Source organism: Vombatus ursinus, unplaced genomic scaffold (assembly GCF_900497805.2).
Source record: "Vombatus ursinus unplaced genomic scaffold, bare-nosed wombat genome assembly UNPS02014838.1, whole genome shotgun sequence".
Taxonomy (NCBI): Eukaryota; Metazoa; Chordata; class Mammalia; order Diprotodontia; family Vombatidae; genus Vombatus; species Vombatus ursinus.
In genome coordinates this window covers 1388175-1408129 of record NW_020954616.1, presented here as the reverse complement: position 1 = coordinate 1408129, position 19955 = coordinate 1388175, and the positions used below count along the sequence as shown (strand labels likewise).

The 19955-nt window shown below is 43.1% G+C and overlaps 1 protein-coding gene across 2 annotated transcripts in view; it reads left to right on the top strand.

The window, feature by feature from the left end:
• FCRL6 (Fc receptor like 6) overlaps nucleotides 1–19955 on the top strand; it is a 36538-nt gene that overhangs the window by 14420 nt on the left and 2163 nt on the right. For both annotated transcript variants that reach the window (XM_027840084.1, XM_027840083.1), the window contains exons 4-9: nucleotides 3315–3572; nucleotides 4443–4720; nucleotides 5759–5894; nucleotides 8053–8080; nucleotides 9443–9525; nucleotides 11072–11143. In XM_027840084.1, coding sequence (XP_027695885.1) covers nucleotides 3315–3572; nucleotides 4443–4720; nucleotides 5759–5894; nucleotides 8053–8080; nucleotides 9443–9525; nucleotides 11072–11143 — 855 coding nt within the window. The remainder of the gene's footprint in view (nucleotides 1–3314; nucleotides 3573–4442; nucleotides 4721–5758; nucleotides 5895–8052; nucleotides 8081–9442; nucleotides 9526–11071; nucleotides 11144–19955) is intronic.

The following is a 19955-nucleotide window of genomic DNA, read 5'->3' as shown; positions in this document are numbered from 1 at the left end:
AAGAAAGAAAGAAAGAAAGAAAGAAAGAAAGAAAGAAAGAAAGAAAGGAAGGAAGGAAGGAAGGAAGGAAGGAAGGAAGGAAGGAAGGAAGGAAGAAGGGAGAGAAGGAGGGGAGGAAGGGAAGGAGGAAGGAGATGAAGGTAGGAAGGAGGGAAGTGTTATTCCATAGCCCCTGGACCCTGGGCATTAAATGAAGAGCAAAATGTGGCACATAGCTCTCATTAAGAGGAAAGGAGGTCACCTTGGGATTTACCTCAGCCTATTGGTGATGGACATGCCAAGAGGGCTAATATGAAAGCCCTAGAGAAGGGAGACAGGAGAAGGATCGTGAGTGGGGTTTTAAATGACTCAGAAGATCATGTCATGACTGGTGTAACATTGATGAATGACATTAAGATTATTCAAATAGTCAACAAATATTTACTGAGGAGGTTGTTTTTTAAATAAATTTTTATTAATATATTTTGTTTTTAAATCCCCTAAATTTTCCTATTTCCTTCTCATATGCTGTCCCAGAGAGCCATCCCATGTGACAAAGAATTTCTTTAAACAAAAAAAGAAAAAGAAGAAAAGATAAATCAGTAAAATTGATCAACATACTAAAAAAAACCTCATTATGTTTAATGTTACACATTGTGAACACACACACACACACACACATACACACACACCTCTCTGCAAAGTAGTGAAGAAAGATTCATTTTCAGTTGTTTTGTGGTTGTTCTTTCCATTTCCATTACCATAGTCATGTGTATATTTCCTTGACTCTCCTTACTTAATTTTGCATCAGTTCATATAAGTCTTTCCATGCTTCTTTATACTTACTACATTTCTTGTTTCTTATAATGTACAATTATGTTCATTTGCCACAATTTCTTTAGCTATTCCTCAGTTGATGGGCAGCTATCAAGTGTAATATCATTCATTAAGTCCTTACCATTTGAAATGCACTTGCTAGATGTCAGGGAAGATAGAAAAGAAGTTAATTCAATTTATTTTATTTTTATTTCCATATTGTCTTCCTTCTTCCTCCCCCTCTCCCACCCATTGAGAAGATAAGAAGAAAAAAAAACCCTTCACAAATATGTATAGTCATGGAAAATTAATCATGTCCAGAAAAGAAAGAAAAGAAAGGAAATCGGCTTCAGTTTGTACTCTGAGTACATCATTTCTCAAGATAGTAAAAAAATGTTTAAGTATCCTTCTAATTACTCTTTCCTCCCTTGGATTCTAAGACACCACATTCTTCTGGTTCTCTTCCTAACTCTCTAAACTGCTTTCTTTGTCTCTAATACTAGCTCTTCCTCTACTTCCTGACCCCCTTTAGGTGGATCTATTCTAAGGTTCTATCTTTAGTCCTTTCTTTTCTTTCTCCCTGGGTGATCTCATTCACTGCCCCAACTTCATTACCATCTCTATGCAGAGTAAGCTCAAAACTACACCTATTTTCCAAGTTCCAGATTTGACTCCAACAGTCTACAGGACATCTCCACCTAGATTTTCTACTGACATCTCAAACACATATCCAAAGCAAACATTATTATTTTCCTTTCCAAAACTTCTCCTTCTGACGTCATTAATAATATAATCCATACAGCCTCTTCTGCATGGAACATCAGTGTTGCCTTTAACTCTTCCCTCTCCCTTATATCTCAGTCTTCTATCTGCAATATCTCATGCCTGTCCCCATTTGTCTATTCCCACTGCCAACATCCTAGTACCAGTCCTAATTTAATCAATCAAGCAATAAGCATTTGTTAAGAACTTATTATATGCTAGATCCTATAGGAGGTACATGGGATAAAAAGAAAAAGCAAAAATGGTAATACCACTCACACTATTTCAATAGCCATCCAGGGGGTACTCCCATTTACACTATCACCCTCCGTACCCAAGTCTATCCTTCACACCACTGCCAGACCTGTATCATGCCTAGATCCAGTTATGTCATTTTCTCAACTCAGAAATCTTCAGTGACTCTCTCTTGCCTCTTAACTAAAGTTAAAACTCATTTGTTTCATTCCTATCCTTCCACAATCTAGCACCATCCCTACCTTTTCAGGAAGAGGGGAGGACTTGGAAAGAGACAAGGAGTTCCATTTTGGGCATTGTAAGTTTGAGATGCCTGTGAAATATTCAATTGGAGATATCCAGCAGACAGTTGGTTATGCAAGATTGGAGCTCAGGAGAAAGATAAGGGATGGATACATAGATTTAGGAGTAATCTGCACATAGATGGACAATTTAATCCAAGGGAGCCAATAAGATCCACAACAGAGAGCATATAGAGAGAAAAGTGTCCATAACAGAGCTTTGGGGGGCACAATATGTGTGATAATTCAGCAAAGGAAACTGAGAGGATTCGATCATGAAGGTAAGAGTAAAACCAGGCAAAAGGAGTGTCACAAAAACCCAGGCGGGGAGAGAGGATCTAAAGAAGTCAATGATAATGAAGACTGAGAAAAGGGCTATTGGTTTTCATGTTTCAGAAATGATGGGAAACTTTGGAGAAGATAGTTTGAAGTCAAGTAAGGCAAACAGAAGCCTGAGTCCAGAGGTATTTGAAAGAGAACAGGGAATGAGAAAGCAGAGACAGTAAATATAGATGACTTTCTTGAAAGTCGTGAAAGAGAAAAAAGATATAAGCTGATAGTTTGAAGTTATGTCAGGGTCAAGTGACATTTTTGTTTTGGGGTTTTTGTTTGTTTGTTTTGTTCTGGTTTAAAGAATGAAGTAGACCTGTAGGCCATGGAGGAGTAAGGAAAGAAGCCAATGGATGCTCTAACCCAACTAGGCTACTGGCCAGTCACTGTACATACCCCACATTTCACTATCCCATGCCTTTGCTTATATGCTTATGCTCGATGCCTGAAACATTCTCCAACCCTCCTTTTCTGCCTTATAAGTTTCTACTGATCCTTTAAAAGCTAGCCCAATTGCCTCCTCTTCCAAGTATTCTTCCCTAATCCACCCAAGCCAGTAATAATCTCTCTCCTTTCTGGATATGACATAGTATCATTCTCACATAATAATTGGTTATTATGATTGTGTTCCTGGGGCATCCCTCTTTACCATATGGCGCCCTCAGACAGGTTATCCCAGTTCCACACCCACTCAAAACCATAGCTCACAATCCCCCACCAATATGTTTATTGTTGCTAGTCAATTAGAGTGGAGGGATCAGAAAAGGCTTCAGGTGGCATCTAAACTGGGATGCAAGGATGAATAGGATTTCAGTATAGGAAGCCATACTGGAGAGGAGAAAATGAAGGCAGATAGGGACTATCTTAGATGTATCTTCCTATGTGTTACAGACTGGCTGATCCTCCAGACTCCTTACTCTGTGTTTGAAGGAGATGCTGTGATTTTGCAATGCCAAGGATGGAAGAAAGCTAAGCTATCCAAGGTTACATTTTACAAATGGAGAAACCCCATTTACTTCACTAAGGAAAACAAACCACTGTCCATTGAAGCAGCAAGGATAGAGCATAGAGGCCAGTACAGTTGTAATGGGTATATGAAGAGTGGAAATATACATGAAAACTCTAAACCTGTCATCCTTCAAGTCCAAGATAAGTGGCCATGGGGTGGAAACTGCCAAGGATAAGGCCACTGGAAACTATGAAGTCTCAGAACAGGAACCCATCCTCTAAAGATTTCCATGGTGGAAGATTGTAGCTAGAAGGGCCAGGGCTCAAGATGCTTGCTAAGAAATATTCTAGAGCGGGCTGATTGAGGAGAGGAAAACAAGTCCTGGTGCATAGGTCATGGTCTTACACTGAGGTTATTGAGTTCCTGGATTTGGGGACTAGGAGTTCCATTGTGGATGCGGAACAGAGAGGGAAAAAGAATAAGTATTTATACAGTGCCAGTCAATAGACTGCAGGGTCTAGAATCAGGAAGACTCGTCTTCATGAGTACAAATCTGGCTTCAGATACTTAACTTAGCTATGTGACTCTGGGCAAGTCATTTAAGTCTGTTTGCCTCAGTTTCTTCATCTGTCAAATAAGCTGAAGAAGGAAATGACAAACCACACCAGTATCTTTGCCAAGAAGACCCCAAATGGGGTCACAAAGAGTCAGAAATGACTGAACAACAACAACTATGCACCAGGTACTGTGCTAAGTGCTTTACAAATATAATCTCATTTGATCCTCTCAACAACTCTGTGAGTTAGGTACTGTCATAATCCCTATTTTGCAGTTCAGGAAACTGAGGCAGAAAAATATTGTGACTTGCCCTGGGTCAGACAGCTAGTAAGTATCTGAAGCTAGATTTGAACTCACATCTTCACAACTCCAGGCCCAGTGCTCTAGCCATTCCATCATTCAGCTGTAATGAACTACTGCTCAGTTTCCTCTAGCCTTTCTTTCGAGCCCTTAACTCCCAGGACTTACCCCTTTGCAATTTTTCCTTGATTTTAAGTCTGACTTCTCCCCAGAGCTGTTCCCTCAACCTGAGCTGAGAATCAAAAATTCCACTGAAGCCATGTCGGAGAGCCCGATGACTTTGAGCTGTGAGACACAACTACCCCCACAGAGGTCAGCTTCCCGCCTCTATTTCTCCTTCTATAAGGATAATAGGACCATAAGAGGCAGAGACCAGTCCACAGAATACTGCATCCCAGCAACCATAATGGCAGATGCTGGATTTTACTGGTGTGTGGCAGCCTCCGAGGATGGCCAAGTTCAGAAACAGAGCCTCAGGCTGGAAATTCAAGTGAGTGGGAAAGGGGAGTGGGAACAGACTTGGGGAAATAGTGGAGAAAGGCTGCCTGTGGAGTCTGGGAAGTGGGAATTTAAGTGAAGCTGGGAGAGTAACAGCTATAAAGATGAGAGGAAAGAATGACCTTTCCCATTAATATAGAACTTGCAATGCCCCTCAGGAGGCCAGAAGGCATCCAGAGCCCAGCAGCCTCTCTGACGTGTCTTCTCTTTCAAGTCCATTATTTCATCATTCTTTCACCTAACTGACAGTGTCACAGTAGGGGACACAGTAGAGCTTTAGGGTGACCAGCAAAGGGACTCTGTCCTCCACAAGGGAGAAATCCTTGGTAACAAGTTCAGGTGCCCGTGGAAGACTTGTCCCCTCTTCCTCCTCTCTGTGATGTTAAAGGGGGATGCAGGGAATTATTCCTGATGACAGCCCCCAGCTTAAAGAGTGAGGCTGCAGCTAGCTCTCCAGAGAGAGAATTGGTCTCCCCAAATGGATCGTATCTGAGATCAGGATTAATTAAGCTTTGTACCCTGCTGCCAGACACAGTCCTGGGCTCATGGTAGCTGCTCAGTAAATGTGTGTTGACTGAGTAGGTTCTTCCTTTCCCCTGTTTCTAATTCTATTCCTGGAACATCTCAACTCAGTGGGGAAATAATGAGATTTCTCAAGAAATTAATATTTCCTTTATACACCACTCCTGAAACTGAGCTGCCCCATTCATTGGTTTTTGTTGTTTTTTTTTTTAAGGCAATTGGGGTTAAGTGACTTGCCCAGGGTCACACAGCTAGTAAGTGTCAAGTATTTGGTCTGAGGCCGGATTTGAACTCAGGTCCTCCTGACTTCAGCGCCGGTGCTCTATCCACTGTGCCACCTAGCTGTCCCTACCCCATTCATTGTTCTCAACCTCTCTTTCCCTGCAGAGGTACAGAAACCAGGCAGCCTGGAGCCCTTTCAGTTTCCCAGCTTGTTAGGTTAGACTTCTCTAGCCTATCCCTTAAAATGACTTTGGGAAATCTCAGCAAACAAGTGTCTCTCCTCCAGGGCTCCACATCTCTCCCCATGGTCCCCATGGGGCACAGGAGGATCCAGCTGGTTCTGGGGATAACTCTGGTCCTGTTTGGCTTGACTGGAATCACTGCAGTCTTTCTGTATTATTTCAGGCTCTTGAAGAAAGCAGGTCAGTATTTTCCTTTGGCACCCTTTGGTGATAGATTCCAGTTCTGGCAGAACCCCAGCCCAACTTTCCACCTGTACCCTAAAACTTACCCCCTAGTGTTATGACCCATTCTCACCTCTCAGAAGAGGGCACGCTGATATTTCACACATACACACTCAAAGAATACCCCAGGCCTGATGAGAATGAGGCTATAAAAATTAAACTTGAAAAAGAAAAAAAAAAAAAAGCTGGCCAGAATAGTAAGAAGCATAATAGCAGGAAGCAGACAGCTTCAATTACAACATCTTGGCTAAGCGGGTCAAAAGTCAGCCATTCCGCAACCCTGCAAGGAGCAGTAAATAGTTTAAAACTTTTAAATCATTGCTGACCACATTTGAAAACACTGCTTCTGAAAAGCGGAGCTCTGGGTGGGTGTGATTATGGTTGAAAAGACAGGTAATCACAATATTATTAGTTCACATTTCTACAGCATTTGAAGATTTACAGACCAATAACTTTGTGAGGCAGGGCAAGTCCTCCCACATTACAGATGAGCAACGGAGCCTTAAAATAGAGGAGTGACTTTCCCACAGGGATGTACACACCTGGTAAATGCCAGAGCCCAGACTCAAACTAGAGTCTTCTGACTCTTACCGGACCAATGGTGTAGACCTGAAAGGGACTTCATAAACCATCAAGTCCAACCCATTTATTTTGCAGATGAGGCTAAGTAACTTCCCCAGGACACTAAGAGCAGTGTCCAGCAATCTTAACTTCAAGTGACTGGAGTGGAAGACAGAGGAAGAAATGAGGATTGGGGAATAATCCTTCAGACCCCTCAAGCCCAAAGCCCATGCACACAAGTGGGCAGCCTCACCCAAAGTGTGTATGGTGCCTTGTGTTTATCAATAACAGTTACAATAATACTAGTTATAGCAGTAATAGCTGCCTTTTTCCAGGACTTTACAGTTTAGAAAATACTTTACATTCATTTGTCTAATTTGATCCTCCATGTATCCCTCTAGGCCAGGGGTGGGGAAACTGTGGCCTTAAGGCTGCATGTGGCCTTCTAGGTCCTTAAGTGCAACCATTTGACTGAAACCAAATTTTACAATATGTTCTGTAAAATTTAGTTTCAGTCAAAAGGCCAAACTTAAGGACCTAGAAGGCCTTAAGGCTGCAGGTTCCCCACCCCTGCTCTAGGCTAATAGTTATGTCTTAAACCTCTCCCACTCATAGGGATTCCTAAGCTGGGGTCTGTGTACTTATTTTTGTTTGTTTGTTTGAATATTTCAATATCTGGTTTTTTAATATAAATTGTCTTCCTTTGCAATCCTATGTATTTTATTTTGTGCATTTAAAAGCATTATTCTGAGAAGGGGTCCATAGGTTTCAACACACTGCCAAAAGGGTCCATGACACACGCTAAAAAGGTTAAGAAGCCCTGCATCTAACCCCAAATGCCTTTGTCTCTAACCAGTCACAGAGAACCCTCACCCTCACCCTGTACTAACCGATTGTCTCCTTTTCAGAACCTTCTCCTTGTGTTGTCAGCCCCTCCCTTCAGCCTCTCCCCATCCCAGAAGAAATTGCTCAAGTTCTTCAGTGGGGGAATAGGGATAAGGACTGACCTGTGCTTTTGTTGGTGTAGGGCACTCCTCAGTGAGGGAACTCCCAAGTTGGCACCTGCCCTGCAATTTTGAGTCCAAGACAGTTAGTTGCCCAGGCACTGAAAGGTTCCATGGCTTATCCAGAGGCAGAGTCAGCATTGTCAGAGGTGAGGCCTAAAGCCTAGAGGATAGGAGAGGAAACAGAGAAATCAGCCTCTATTTAACCTTCAGAGATGGAGAATTCAGCAGCTACAGGAGCAGCCCTTTTCATTTTCTGATGATTCATTGTTAGATCTTTTATCCTTAAGACAAGCCAAAATCTGTCTCTCTGGAACCTCCAAACAACTGCTCCTGGTTCTAACCTCAGGGACCATGCAGAACAAGCCTAATCTCCCTTCTACAAGATAGGATTTGAAATCATTGAAGATAGCTGCTATGTGCCCCCACTCCATAGCTTCTCTATGACTAATCATTCCCATGGAAACATAGACACACAAATGTGGCAAAAGCACAAGTGAAATATCTATTGGGTTCCTGTTAGTTATTTTTGTACACACTTGATTTTACAGAAGGAACTGCTGCCCCAGATCCTGCCAGGTGAGTCTGCTGCCTTCACGTTATGAAAGTTATTGACTATTCCTTAGACACCAGCAACGGCCCAACTGCTATATAAACTCCATGACCCAATCTCTAACTTGCTGAGAGCCTTCAGTAGGGCAGGGCATCACCTTGCCCCTGCCAAAGTTAATACACAACAGTCCCAACACATCATATATTATAGTTCTTGTCCGGCCTGTACCTCTATGGGGTTTGGACAGGAAGGCAACCCCAGGAGAAGGTGAGAAGACAAAGTCAGTGGTGGCAGAGGAGGAAAAAACAGGCTGCCCTTTCTGCTACTATGGCTACTGCACCTTGGAGGAAAAAGTCACCCTGGGAAAAGTCAAGAAAGCAGAGTTGCTGGTCGTGATCATCAGGGAAAGATGGAGATGAGCCACTTCCAAAGACTGCATCCAAATACAGCTGTCTTTTCCAGGGCTGTCCTGCCTTCTCCACCACCTTCAAGGCCCATACTCTCATTCCTGTCTACCTCAGCCTTCCCTGGTCCTTCCCTTGTCCTCTTTTCCACTCTGTCTTCTAGGACCCTCCTCTGTGGTTAACAAACTTCCCTTCATCCCAGATCTCTTCTTTCTACATTCCTCCCCTTTTTTGGGTACTCAATGCAACCTAGCTTTCTTCTGAAGACATCACATCACTCGTCACCCTCTTCAAGACTGGATATTCTTTCTCTTACACCTTCTGACACACAGGGCCTGGGAAGAGGATTTAATATACCCCTTGCTCTCTACTGCCACCATCACTCAGCAACCACTTCTCCTCCTTTAAAATTTGTTCCACCCTGTCCAGATTCTAGCTGTTGCCATCCAGACACTTTGAGTTCACTCTCCTTACTCCCCAGTCAGTTCAGTACTTAGGTCATAATGTTCTTCACTCCAACCCCTGCTCCCTCTTAAATTGGCCTTCCCAAATGTTTATCTTCCTCAATTCCCTGACCTCTGTTTTCAGTCAACATTAGCTACACATAGAAATGGTTATACTTAGACTCTACCCTCGACCCAGCTTAGCTGAATTTCAGAAATCCTGGCTGTGACTCTATCCCTGGTCCTTCTTTAAAAAGATTCTGAGGTACCAATTGTCTTGAGTAGTCTGACGTTGATTTTAGTTCTCTACTCTCCGTCTTTCCCATGGTTTAAGATTCCTCTTGGGCCACACTATTAGGAGAAATCATCTCATAAAAGCTAACTGTGTACAGCCCTATGGGTTAACCCTCACAAACAGAACAGTACCCTAAGCCCGCTGTGAACCAGTACTCCCCTTCTCCTAGCTCAGCCCAGAATCCACAATCTGTTTCACAGCTTTACCTTTCCTCAATGTTCATTTTCATTACTCTCTGTTTCTTAGGGGTCCTTTCATCCCAGGAACTCCAGAAACTCTTAAGGCCTCCTCATCACAGGACCTGGAGTCTTGTCCAGTGTATACCAATGGTAAGGGTCAAGCTGCTCTGCTGGACCGGCCTGTCCATTGGAGACAGAGAAAATACCTCTTTGAAAAGGAGGATGAAGAAGTCATGGACCTTAGAGCTGCCTCAGGCACTTCTGGGGAATAATAATAACAATAACTCACATAGAGGCATCTAGGTGGTGCAGTAGATACAGTGCTGGGCCTGAAGTCAAAAAGACTCCTCTTCTTGAGTTCAAATCTGGCCTCAGACACTTACTAGCTGGGTCACCCTGGACAAGTCACTTAACCCTATTGCCTCAGTTTCCTCATCTGTAAAGTGAGCTGGAGAAGGAAATGGCAAACCACACCAGTATCTTGGCCAAGAAAACTACAAATGGGGTCACAGAGAGTCAGAAAGTATTGAACAACAACAAACTCACACTTTATTTTAATGTTTACAGAATATCTTCCTCACAACAACCTTTTGTATTAGGTGGTATTCATATTATTATCCCCACTTTGAGGGTCAAAGAGGTTAAGTGACTTGTGCATGGTCACATAGGTAGACAGAATCTTTCCTTCTCTTGCCAACACATCTTTTAACAAGAGGCAAATGGAGAGCAGTAAGCATGGACGTGGCACAGCTGGTAGTAGAAAAGGGGAAAGACGGGAGGCATTGCAAAAGAACAGAGCCTCCATTGTAACAGTAACAACAATAATAATAACTAGCATTCATATAGTACCTAAGTACTGTGCTAAGCACTTCACAAATATTTAATTTAATCTTCACAATTTGGGAGGGATCCCAAATGGGAAGGATTTCCTCATTTTCCAGTTAAGGAAACTGAAACAAATAGAGATTAAGTGACTTGCCCAGGGTCATACAGCAGACTAAGTGTCTAAGGCTAGATTCAAACTTGGGTCTTTCTGATACTAGGTCCAGTGCTCTTCACCCCCTCACCTGTGACCCAACTTCTATCCCTGGTCACCTACAGACACCTGATCATCACAATCTACCTGCTGTTGTGCAAAAAGTACCGGCCTGGCCATCTGCAGACCCAGGTTCTTTCTAGTCCTGACTGCCACTCACTCTAAGCATGACCAGGAACAAGACATCTGACCTCTTAGGCAGCCTTAGTTTCCTAATCTATAAAATGGTGAATTTGAACTAGACACCTCCAGAGTATAGGGGAAAGAATAGTAATCTAAGAATCTGGAGAGCTGGGTTTTAGTCCTGACTTTAAACTAACTAGATGTGTGATTCTGGGCAAGGTCTCTGGACCTCTATTTCAGTAGAGACAAAATGAGAAGGTTGGACTGGAGCAATGGTAGGTTCCCTTCTAGCCCTAGTAATCTATGGGAGGTTTAGCCTCTTTTGCCCCACATTTTTCCAAAGCAAGTTCCCTTGCCTCCACTGTATTCTACTCATCCGTGCTATCGTGATAATACTCACATAGACTATCCTTCTCTTTTCAAGTGCCCTAAGATAACCCCAGAGACCTTGATCCATGCCTGAAATCAAAGAGGGGAGTGGGATTCATGGTCTTGGGTTGGGTGAGTCATCTCCGAAACCTCAATCTCTCCTTCCAGTGAGTCCTCAGGATAAGAAGAGTGAAAATGTGCTTTATTCTGTGGTATTTTCCAGGAAACAAAGAAAGAAAGGTGAGTAACTAGGAGTGGATGGGGTGGGGGGGGGGTCAGGAACAAAGAAAACTGTGTTTGCACCCTCCCCTCACCCCCAAGATTCCCTTCTCCAACCCATCTCTCAGGTCTGATCATATCACTCCTACTTAAAAAACTTTACTCTCTCCTTGTTACCTATAAAATAAAATAAATTCTTTAGCCTGGCATTTAAGGCTCTCCACAATTTGGTTCCAACCTACTTTTCTTAAAAGTTCTTTTTTTTATCATGTACTTAACAAGCATCGACAGTTCAACGTATGATGAACACCCCCACGTTCTGTTTTCTCATCACCCTCCTCAGCCCTATTTCACCCATGTCAAGTCCAACTCCAGTCCCACCTGCCCCCTTGGCATGTGCCCTCTGGGTTTCCATCCCTAATGAACAAGCCTCTCTCCACTCAGGACCTCTTCCTCTCATACTCCCTTGATACTTGCTCTCACTGAGACCTAGCTTCTCCCAGACAGTGCTGAATCCCTGGCTGTCCTCTCAGTGCAGCCCTCCTCCTCCATCCCCCAGTGCACTGGCCCTTGCCCCTCACTGTCATTTCCAGATTCTCCCTTTGAGCAACTGCTCTCCCCTTTTGAAGTTCACTCTATTAAAACTTTTCACCCTCTGCAGATCACGGGGCCTATCATCTGTTATTCCCTCCTTGCTCACACACATGTACCCCAGGTCATTCTCCCTCCATTCTGAAGGAGTTCAGCACTTACCGCACTGTCTTCTTCGCTTCCCCAATACCTACCCTTATTTTGGGGGGGGACTTCAACATTCATGGTGATGTTCCCACAAACATCCTAACTTTCCATCCCTCTAGTCTCCTCAAATTTTATGACCTACTCCTCCACTCCACCTCAGTTGTGCACAGGGATGAGATCTTGCCATTACGTACACATTCCACTTCCTTGACCAAAAACTCTAGCATTAATTTATCTGGCTATAACCCCCTGTCAGGGCAGCCAAGGGGCACAGTGGATAGAGTGCAGGTCCTAGAGTCAGGAAGACTCATCTTCCTGAGTTCAAATCTGGTCTCAAACACTTACTAGCTGTGTGATCCTAGGCAAGTCACTTAACCCTGTTTGCCTCAATTTCCTCATTTGTAAAATGAGCTGGAGAAGGAAACGGCAAAGCCACTCTAGTATTTTTGCCAAGAAAACCCGCAAAAGGGTCACTAAAAGTTGAAAAAAACTGAAATGGCTGAACAACAAAACCTCCTATTATTCCATCCCTCCCTTTGCCTCACCCCTCCCTTAGCACTTTCCCTTCCTCTTCTGTTCTGACCCCTGCTCTGACTTCACTTTTCTCTCTTCCTAATTTCAACCCTATAGTTAGCCAATTCAACCTCACACTGTGCACTGCTTTTGAAGTCCTCATGCCCATAGGAGCTGTTTCTCCTTTTTAAAAGGTGCAACCCCCTGCAGGACACCCTCCCTTCCTCCTCCAAAGTGGGAAGTCCTAAAACTGAGTTAGCCCTGTCTCCTGCTGTGGGGAAGAGGCCCTGGCTCCAGTAGTCTTAGCAGGTCCCCAGGCCCACAAACACTGCCCAGTGACCTGCTGGGAGCTGGTTCCATCACTTGTTCTTGGCTTGGCAGGCCCCAAACAGATGTCCAAGATCTCAGTGGTCTCAAGCCTCCTGGAGTAAACCCTCTTCCCCTCCCCCTGACACAAGCATCTCATTAACTCTGTATCCCACTGTGACTCTGGTAATACTGGTTTCGAGTCTCTTGGAAAGTTCTCATTTTTGCACAAACTGTCCAGCCCTTTCCTCATGTACCTAACGGTCTATCAGGAGCTTGCTCTGTCGCATGCTGAGGCCCTGACATTCCAGGGCCAAGATCCCACTGACTTCAGGTCCTGTCAACTAAGCCTAATTGGCTTTTACCTTTTCCTTCTTTATTCCCCCTCCAAGAGTTCACAGGCTTCTGGCTACCTTGTATAGTCGGTGGGCTAGGTGGAAGTACTTACTACTGTTTCTCTTTGGCCAACTTGACCATTACTTCACCTGATACCTTTTACATCTTTGCTAAGATGTTTGGCAGGAAAGCTGGGCTGCTTTAGGACCTTTCAGGTCACCATCATGCCAGGAAGTCTTCTCCAAACTGTTTTTCCTACATCACTCCTTTCTACTCCCCTCACACATTCTACATTCCAGATACAGTGGATCAGGAGTGGTCCCTGATCCCACCATGCCCTATCCCAACTTAGGACATTCACACAGCCTGAAACCTATGCTTTCCACATCCCTGAGACCTGTGGAAAGCCTACTCATTCTTCAACACCCACCTCAGGTGTCACCTTTTCCATAAAGCCATTGGTGATCCAGCCCACTAAAAATGATCTTCCCTTCCTCATATTCTCTTAAAGCACTTTGTCTTGACTCTTCATTTTCCCTTCTTACATTTGCTCTTGCATAATACTTATTTGAGTACATCTTTATCCTTCCCATTAGATTGTTCATTCCTGGAAGATATGGATTGTTTCATCATTCTTTGTAACCCATTACATAGCATAGGGCCTTGTCCGTGTTCAGTCATTTCAGTCATGACTGACTCTCCGTGACCCCATTTGGAGTTTTCTTGGCAGAGATACTGGAGTGGTTTGCCATTTCCTTCTCCAGCTCATTTGACAGATGAGGAACTGAGGCAAACAGGGTTACATGACTTGCCCAGGGTTACACAGCTAATAAGTGTCTGAGGCCAGATTTGAACTCAGAAAGATAAGTCTTCCTGACTCCAGGCCCAACACTCTATCCCCTGTACTACCTAGATGTCCTAGGGCCTTACTCGTAGAAGCTGCTTACTGAACATGTATCCAACTAATCTGAAGTGAAAGGAGCTAGCTTTGAATTCCCACCTCTGATAATGCCCCGTCAGGAGGCGATAGAGGAAGGTGAATCTGACTCCCGACCTCAAGAAGGCTATGGTCAAAATAGGGCATATCTGAATGTAAGTTAATGTTGAAAGAAAAGCAGACAGACTCCAGTTTTAGCTGTTGGAGCTGTAATATGACAGATTTAGGAACTGAAAAATCTGAGGCTTTTCCCTTAGCCAAGGCTATGTGACTAGGAAGCAAATCTTCACTGTCTCTGAGAGGTGGAGGAGGGGCCTTGCTGCCTTCTACTTCACTATACATCTGGGTGAAGAGCAGGTGGGGCTCACGTAAGATAGAGCTGAATTACCCACCCCACCAGAAGCTGGATGGGTACTGTCTAGAGCACAAAATTGGGAGGGAGGGAGGAGGAAATGGGGCTTGTTGACGATAGATGAAGTCCTGTTATAATAACAGTTACCATCAGAGCTTGACAAGGAGAAGGAAAAGGGAAGTAGTCTCCTATACATACTGTTTCAATGTGAAAAATAAGAAAGTGTCATAGTCTATCCACAGATCTTGCTTTAACCTGGACTAAGGTAGTGAGGCTGGTTCAAGGTCTTCTCTTGGGAAAGAAGTAAAATGACATCTATCTTATTCCAACCCTTTTCAAATTCTGGTTCAATTCAATCCAATTCAATTTAACAAACATTTACAAAACATCTTATTTGTGCAGAGCATTTTTCTAGGAGACATACAAAGCTAGATAAGACAGTGCCCACATTCTTGGAGCACATATTCTAGTACAGGAATATGACACATTTACAGGTAGCTATTAAAACAACTTAAGACATGAACTGCTGTATAATGGAAAGAGAATTGATTTAGAGCCAGAAGACCCTATCTCAAATCCTAAGCTTGACACTTATTATCTTTATAACCCTGGGTAAATCAGCTGGGACCACCCTTGAAGGGCTACCCCAGTTTTGAGGTGCATTGTGGTAAATGAGCACCTCCTCAGAACCGTGGCTCACAAGTCCCTACCAATGCTCTATTTAAATAGCTAATCAAGAAACACAATAGTTCCAAGCAAAAAAGGAAACAGTAACAACAAAAGACCATTCAACTAAATAGTCCAGCAAAATAAGTAACAAGAAAGATTTTTTCGTACAACCAGGGTTATATTCTCCCATAGATTACCATGCCACTAGTGGGAAAGGGAAGACACATGGTCAGGAAATAGGAATATACATATAGTCTACATGAAACATAAACATATATGAGACATGTAGCCAAGGAATACACATGAGAAACCATATAACCAGGGAACACATGTGGCCAGGGAAACATCTGGAGAAACACACACCTAACTGGGTATACAAGGGTGATACAGTATGTTGTTGTTCAGCTTTGTCTGATTCTTCGTGACCCCATTCGGAGTTTTCTTGGCAGAGATACTGGAGTGGTTTGCCATTTCCTTCTCCAGCTCATTTGACAGATGAGGAAACTGAGGCAAACTGAATTAAGTGACTTGCCCGGGGTCACCCTGCTAATAAGTGTCAGATTTGACACTTATAAGGCAGATTTGAACTCAGATCCTCCTGATTCCAGGGAAAGCGCCATATAAGACCATTAAACTCAAGCTTGCAAGGTGGCGTCTGAGCTCGATCCCTTTTCTGCCTCGAATGTTGCTGCCTGCTTTCTCCCTTACAGGGCCAATGTTATCGATATCTTCTGATGATGTCTTTCGACTGTGAGCTGCTCTCTCCTTGGACTTGGAGTCCTTTCCCCACTGCTTCTAAGCTGCTCTCTGCTGCCATCTTCTGGTCTTCGTATGCTTATGCATTCTCTTCTAGTCAGCTACATTTTTTTTCTGTCTTTTTTTCCCTCATCTTTGCACTGAATTGCAGCCGCTATTTAGGGCTTCTGCCCTGCAGGGAGACATCTCTACTCTGTTAGCCACAGCCCCAGGAGTTATTGCAGTTCACTCATCCAGGCAACCAGCAAAATAAAACAGAAGTTCTCAGGGTTAGATGAAGTCTATCTTTTTTAAAACTCAACTCCTCTTCTGGTGCTCAGGGTCCTCCAACCAAAATTTTTATTTGACTCATGGTCAGTTCATTTCTTTTAATCCCATCATACTTCTAATTGATATCTTGGCTTCTTAAATACCATCCCAGAAGATCTACTTCGCAAAACTGTACAGGAGTTGGATGACACTATAGTTAGATTTTTGGAATATCTAGCTTCCTTTGAGACTCAGCTCAATGGCCCCCTCATACAAGAGACCTTTGCTAATTCTTCTAGTTGTTGGTGATATTTCCCTCCCCATCCAAAAAATGTATTCTGTATTTATTGCACATATATTTTGTATTTACATAACTGTGTACGTGATGCTAGCCTCCAGCCTCCCATAGAATATAAAGTCCTTGAGGATAGAAATGATTTTATTTTTCTTTCTATATCCCCAGAGCCTAGCACATTGCTATTGTTCAATTGTTTCAACCATGATCAACCATTTGTGATCCCATTTGGAGTTCTCTTGGCAGAGACACTAGAATAGTTTGCCATTTCCTTCTACAGTTCATTTTCCAGATGGGGAAACTGAGGCAAACAGAGTTATACAGGGTCACACAACTAGTAAGTGTATGAAGCCAGATTTGAACTCAGGAAGATTTGAGTCTTCCTGATTCCAGACCCTTCACTCTGTGCACTAAGGCGCCACCTAGTTGCCCCTACTAGCACATAGTAAGTATTAAATAAATGTTTGGATTTAGCTGAGTTGAATCATGCCCCTTGGTCCCTATCCCGAGTTCATGCACATCACTAGCTCAGGAACAAGACTAAAAGAGTCTGGTGGAGCTGGCAACTTTTGCTCTACTCATCACTCCTGTTACTCTGACAACCAAATCACTGTACTACCTACCTACACAACCTCCCTAGGCCTCTGCTTCCTCATCTATAACATGAAGGAGTTTTATTAAGGTCTTTTAGTTATACATTCTGTGATCCTAAACACAGGTGAGAGATGCAAAACAAGGTACTATTTAAGTTCTCAAAGGTCACAGGATTTAGATCTTGGAGAGAACTTAGAAATTATCCATTCCAACCCCCTCATTTTACAGATGAGAAAACCGAGGCCTGAGAGAGGAATAAATCTGATCAGCTCCACGAGTTTAAAGGAGCAGGGCCTGGATCTGAATCCGGAGTCTCTGATTTCTTATTCAATTCCTTCCCTTCTGTATCAGGCTGCTTCTGGGGGGAAGGGAGGGAGAAATCCAGACATACTCCTAGAGAAGGAGGCATTTCTGTTGGGGTTTAAGGAATAAGTAAAAAAAAAATTAACAATTAAAAAAAGAATAAGTAAAAATTCAATAAGCAAAAAGAAAACATGAAGATACATAGGAGCCTGTTTGGGAGATGAAAAGCAATCTCTAAACCACAAAATTCAAAAGTGTTTTCTCAATTCTTAACCTTCTCGATCTCAATGACTTTTGACAATGTCAGCCGTCCCCTTCTCCTGGATATTCACTTTGTTCTTTCTGGACTCTTCCATCTGTCTGACCATTCCTTTGCTGGACCATCCTCCTCCACCTGCCCACTGAGTGAGCATTTCCAAGCCTATGTCATGGCGCTCCTCTTTATATAAACTCTTCCTGCATGGCCTCATCAGTTCCCAAGGGTTCAGTGGTTATCTCTATGAGGATGACTCCTAAATTTATGTATCTAGCTCTAATTTCTCTCCTGAACACCAGCCCTACATTATTGTCGTCCTGCTAGCCATCTCCACTTGTATGTCGCTTAGGCACCTGAAACTCAACTTGTCCAAAATGAAATTCATTGTATTTTCCCCAAACCCATCTCCTCCAAATTTTCCCATTTCTATTGAGGGTCCCCTTAACAGGCACCAAGGTTCGCAACCTTGGAGTTATTCTTGACTCTCTATTCTTCCTCAAGCCCTAGAGCCCATCTATTACCAAGTTTTGTTGATTCTGCCCCTTCATCTCTTTCCTCCATTCCTCACGCATTAGTTCCTACTCCAGTTCAGGCCATCGTCACCTCTTGCCTGGAGCACTACAATAGCCTATTAATTGGTTTGCCTGCCTCTAATTTCTTCCCTCTCCAGTCTCTAGTCCACACAGCTGCCAAATTGACATTCCCAAAACAAAGATCTGACCACGTCACTCCTCTTTACCCTGCTGTTGTTGTTCAGTCATTCCAGTCGTGTCTGATTCTTCATGACTCCATTTGGAGTTTTCTTGGGAAAGATACCAGAGTTGTTTGCCATTTCCTTCTTCAACTCATTTTACAGATGAGGAAACTGAGGCACTCTCTTACCCTACCACACAAAAATCTTCAATGGTCCCTTTAGACTCTAGTACAAAATGCAAAATCCTCTGCCTGGCATTTAAAGCCCTTAATAATCTAGTTCTCACCTAACTTTCTGATCTTACTTCATATTAGTCTAAAATCAGGGGTGGGGAACCCGAGGCCTCGAGGCCGCATGTGGCCCTCCAGGTCCTCAAGTGCGGCCCTTTGACTGAATCTGATTCATGGCATTACTCTCTCCTCTGGTTCTCCTACCTGTTGAATGGCTCCTCAGTCTCGTTTGCTGGATCTTCATTCAAGTCATGTCCACTAACTATGATTATCCCCCAAGGCTCTGTTCTGGGCCCTCTTATATTCTCCCTCTATATGCTTTCAATTAGTTTATCTCATCAGCTCCTATGGATTCAATTATAATTTCTATTCTGATAATACTCAGAACTACTTATCCAGCCCTAACCTTTCTTCTGATATCCAATCTTTCATTTGCAACTGCCCTTATTCTCTGAATTCCCTAGCATGCCTTAGCTGCCTCCTGCTTCTGCTTCTGCTTCTGCTGGCCTTTCCACCCATTTCTGAGTTCTTCCTGAAACCTCCACTTCTGGGAAGTGTCCCGATCAGCTACCCTTGATTCCCTGGAATAAGCCGCCATGCCTTTGCCTGGTTACCTCATTACTCCCCACCCCTTTGAAGCTTCCCCCTTCTGTGCTGCCTTCCCCCATTACCATGTAATGTCTTCAAAGACATAAATAATCTTTCTTTTTGTTTATATTTCTTTCCCCCATGCTTACCACAGTGCCTGGCACATAGCAAGTGCTTAATAAATGCTTGACTGACCAACTAGTCCCCTTTATGCACTCTCTATTTTACGTAATATCACATTTATTATATTATATAATATATTGTTGTGTCATATATACATTGTATCACATTTATTATATCACATAATATCACAATATTACATAACATTTTGTAAAATATCACACTTCCCTCCTCATTCCTTGGCACAAGTAATAGCCTTTGTCTGCAATGTACCACCTCCACCTGCCTCTCTGTCTCTCTGAATCTTTAGGTTGAGGCTTTTCTCAATCCCTTCCCCCACCTCATTCTCTCACTCTTTTGAGGGCAATTTATATTATGTCTTATGTGCTTTGTGTTTATTTATTGTGTGTGTGTGTTGCATCTGCCAGTAGAAGGTAAGCTCCTTGAGGACAAGAACATTCATTTTTGCTTTTGTATGCCTAGTATGTAGCACATTTTGTCATTGTCACAATTGCTGTCTAGTTGTTGTTGTTGTTGAGTCATTTCAATCATGTCTAACTCTTCATGATCCCATTTGGGTTTTCTTGGCAAGGATACTGGAGTGGTTTGCCATTTCCTTATCTAGCTCATTTTATAGATGAAGAAATGAGGTAAACAGGATTAAGTGACTTGCCCAGGGTCACACCAATTCAGTAAACATTTATTTAGCTCCAATGGTCCTAAATAAATATTCATTGAACTGAACATTATGAGATAAGGTAGGCTGGCAAGGAAGAGAGGCATCAGATTGTAGAAGAGGTTGAACACCAGGCAAAGGAACTTAAGTCTTGCTCAACAAATAATGGGTGATTGTTGAAGAGACAGAATGAAGATACAAACACTGAAGAAGCAAATACA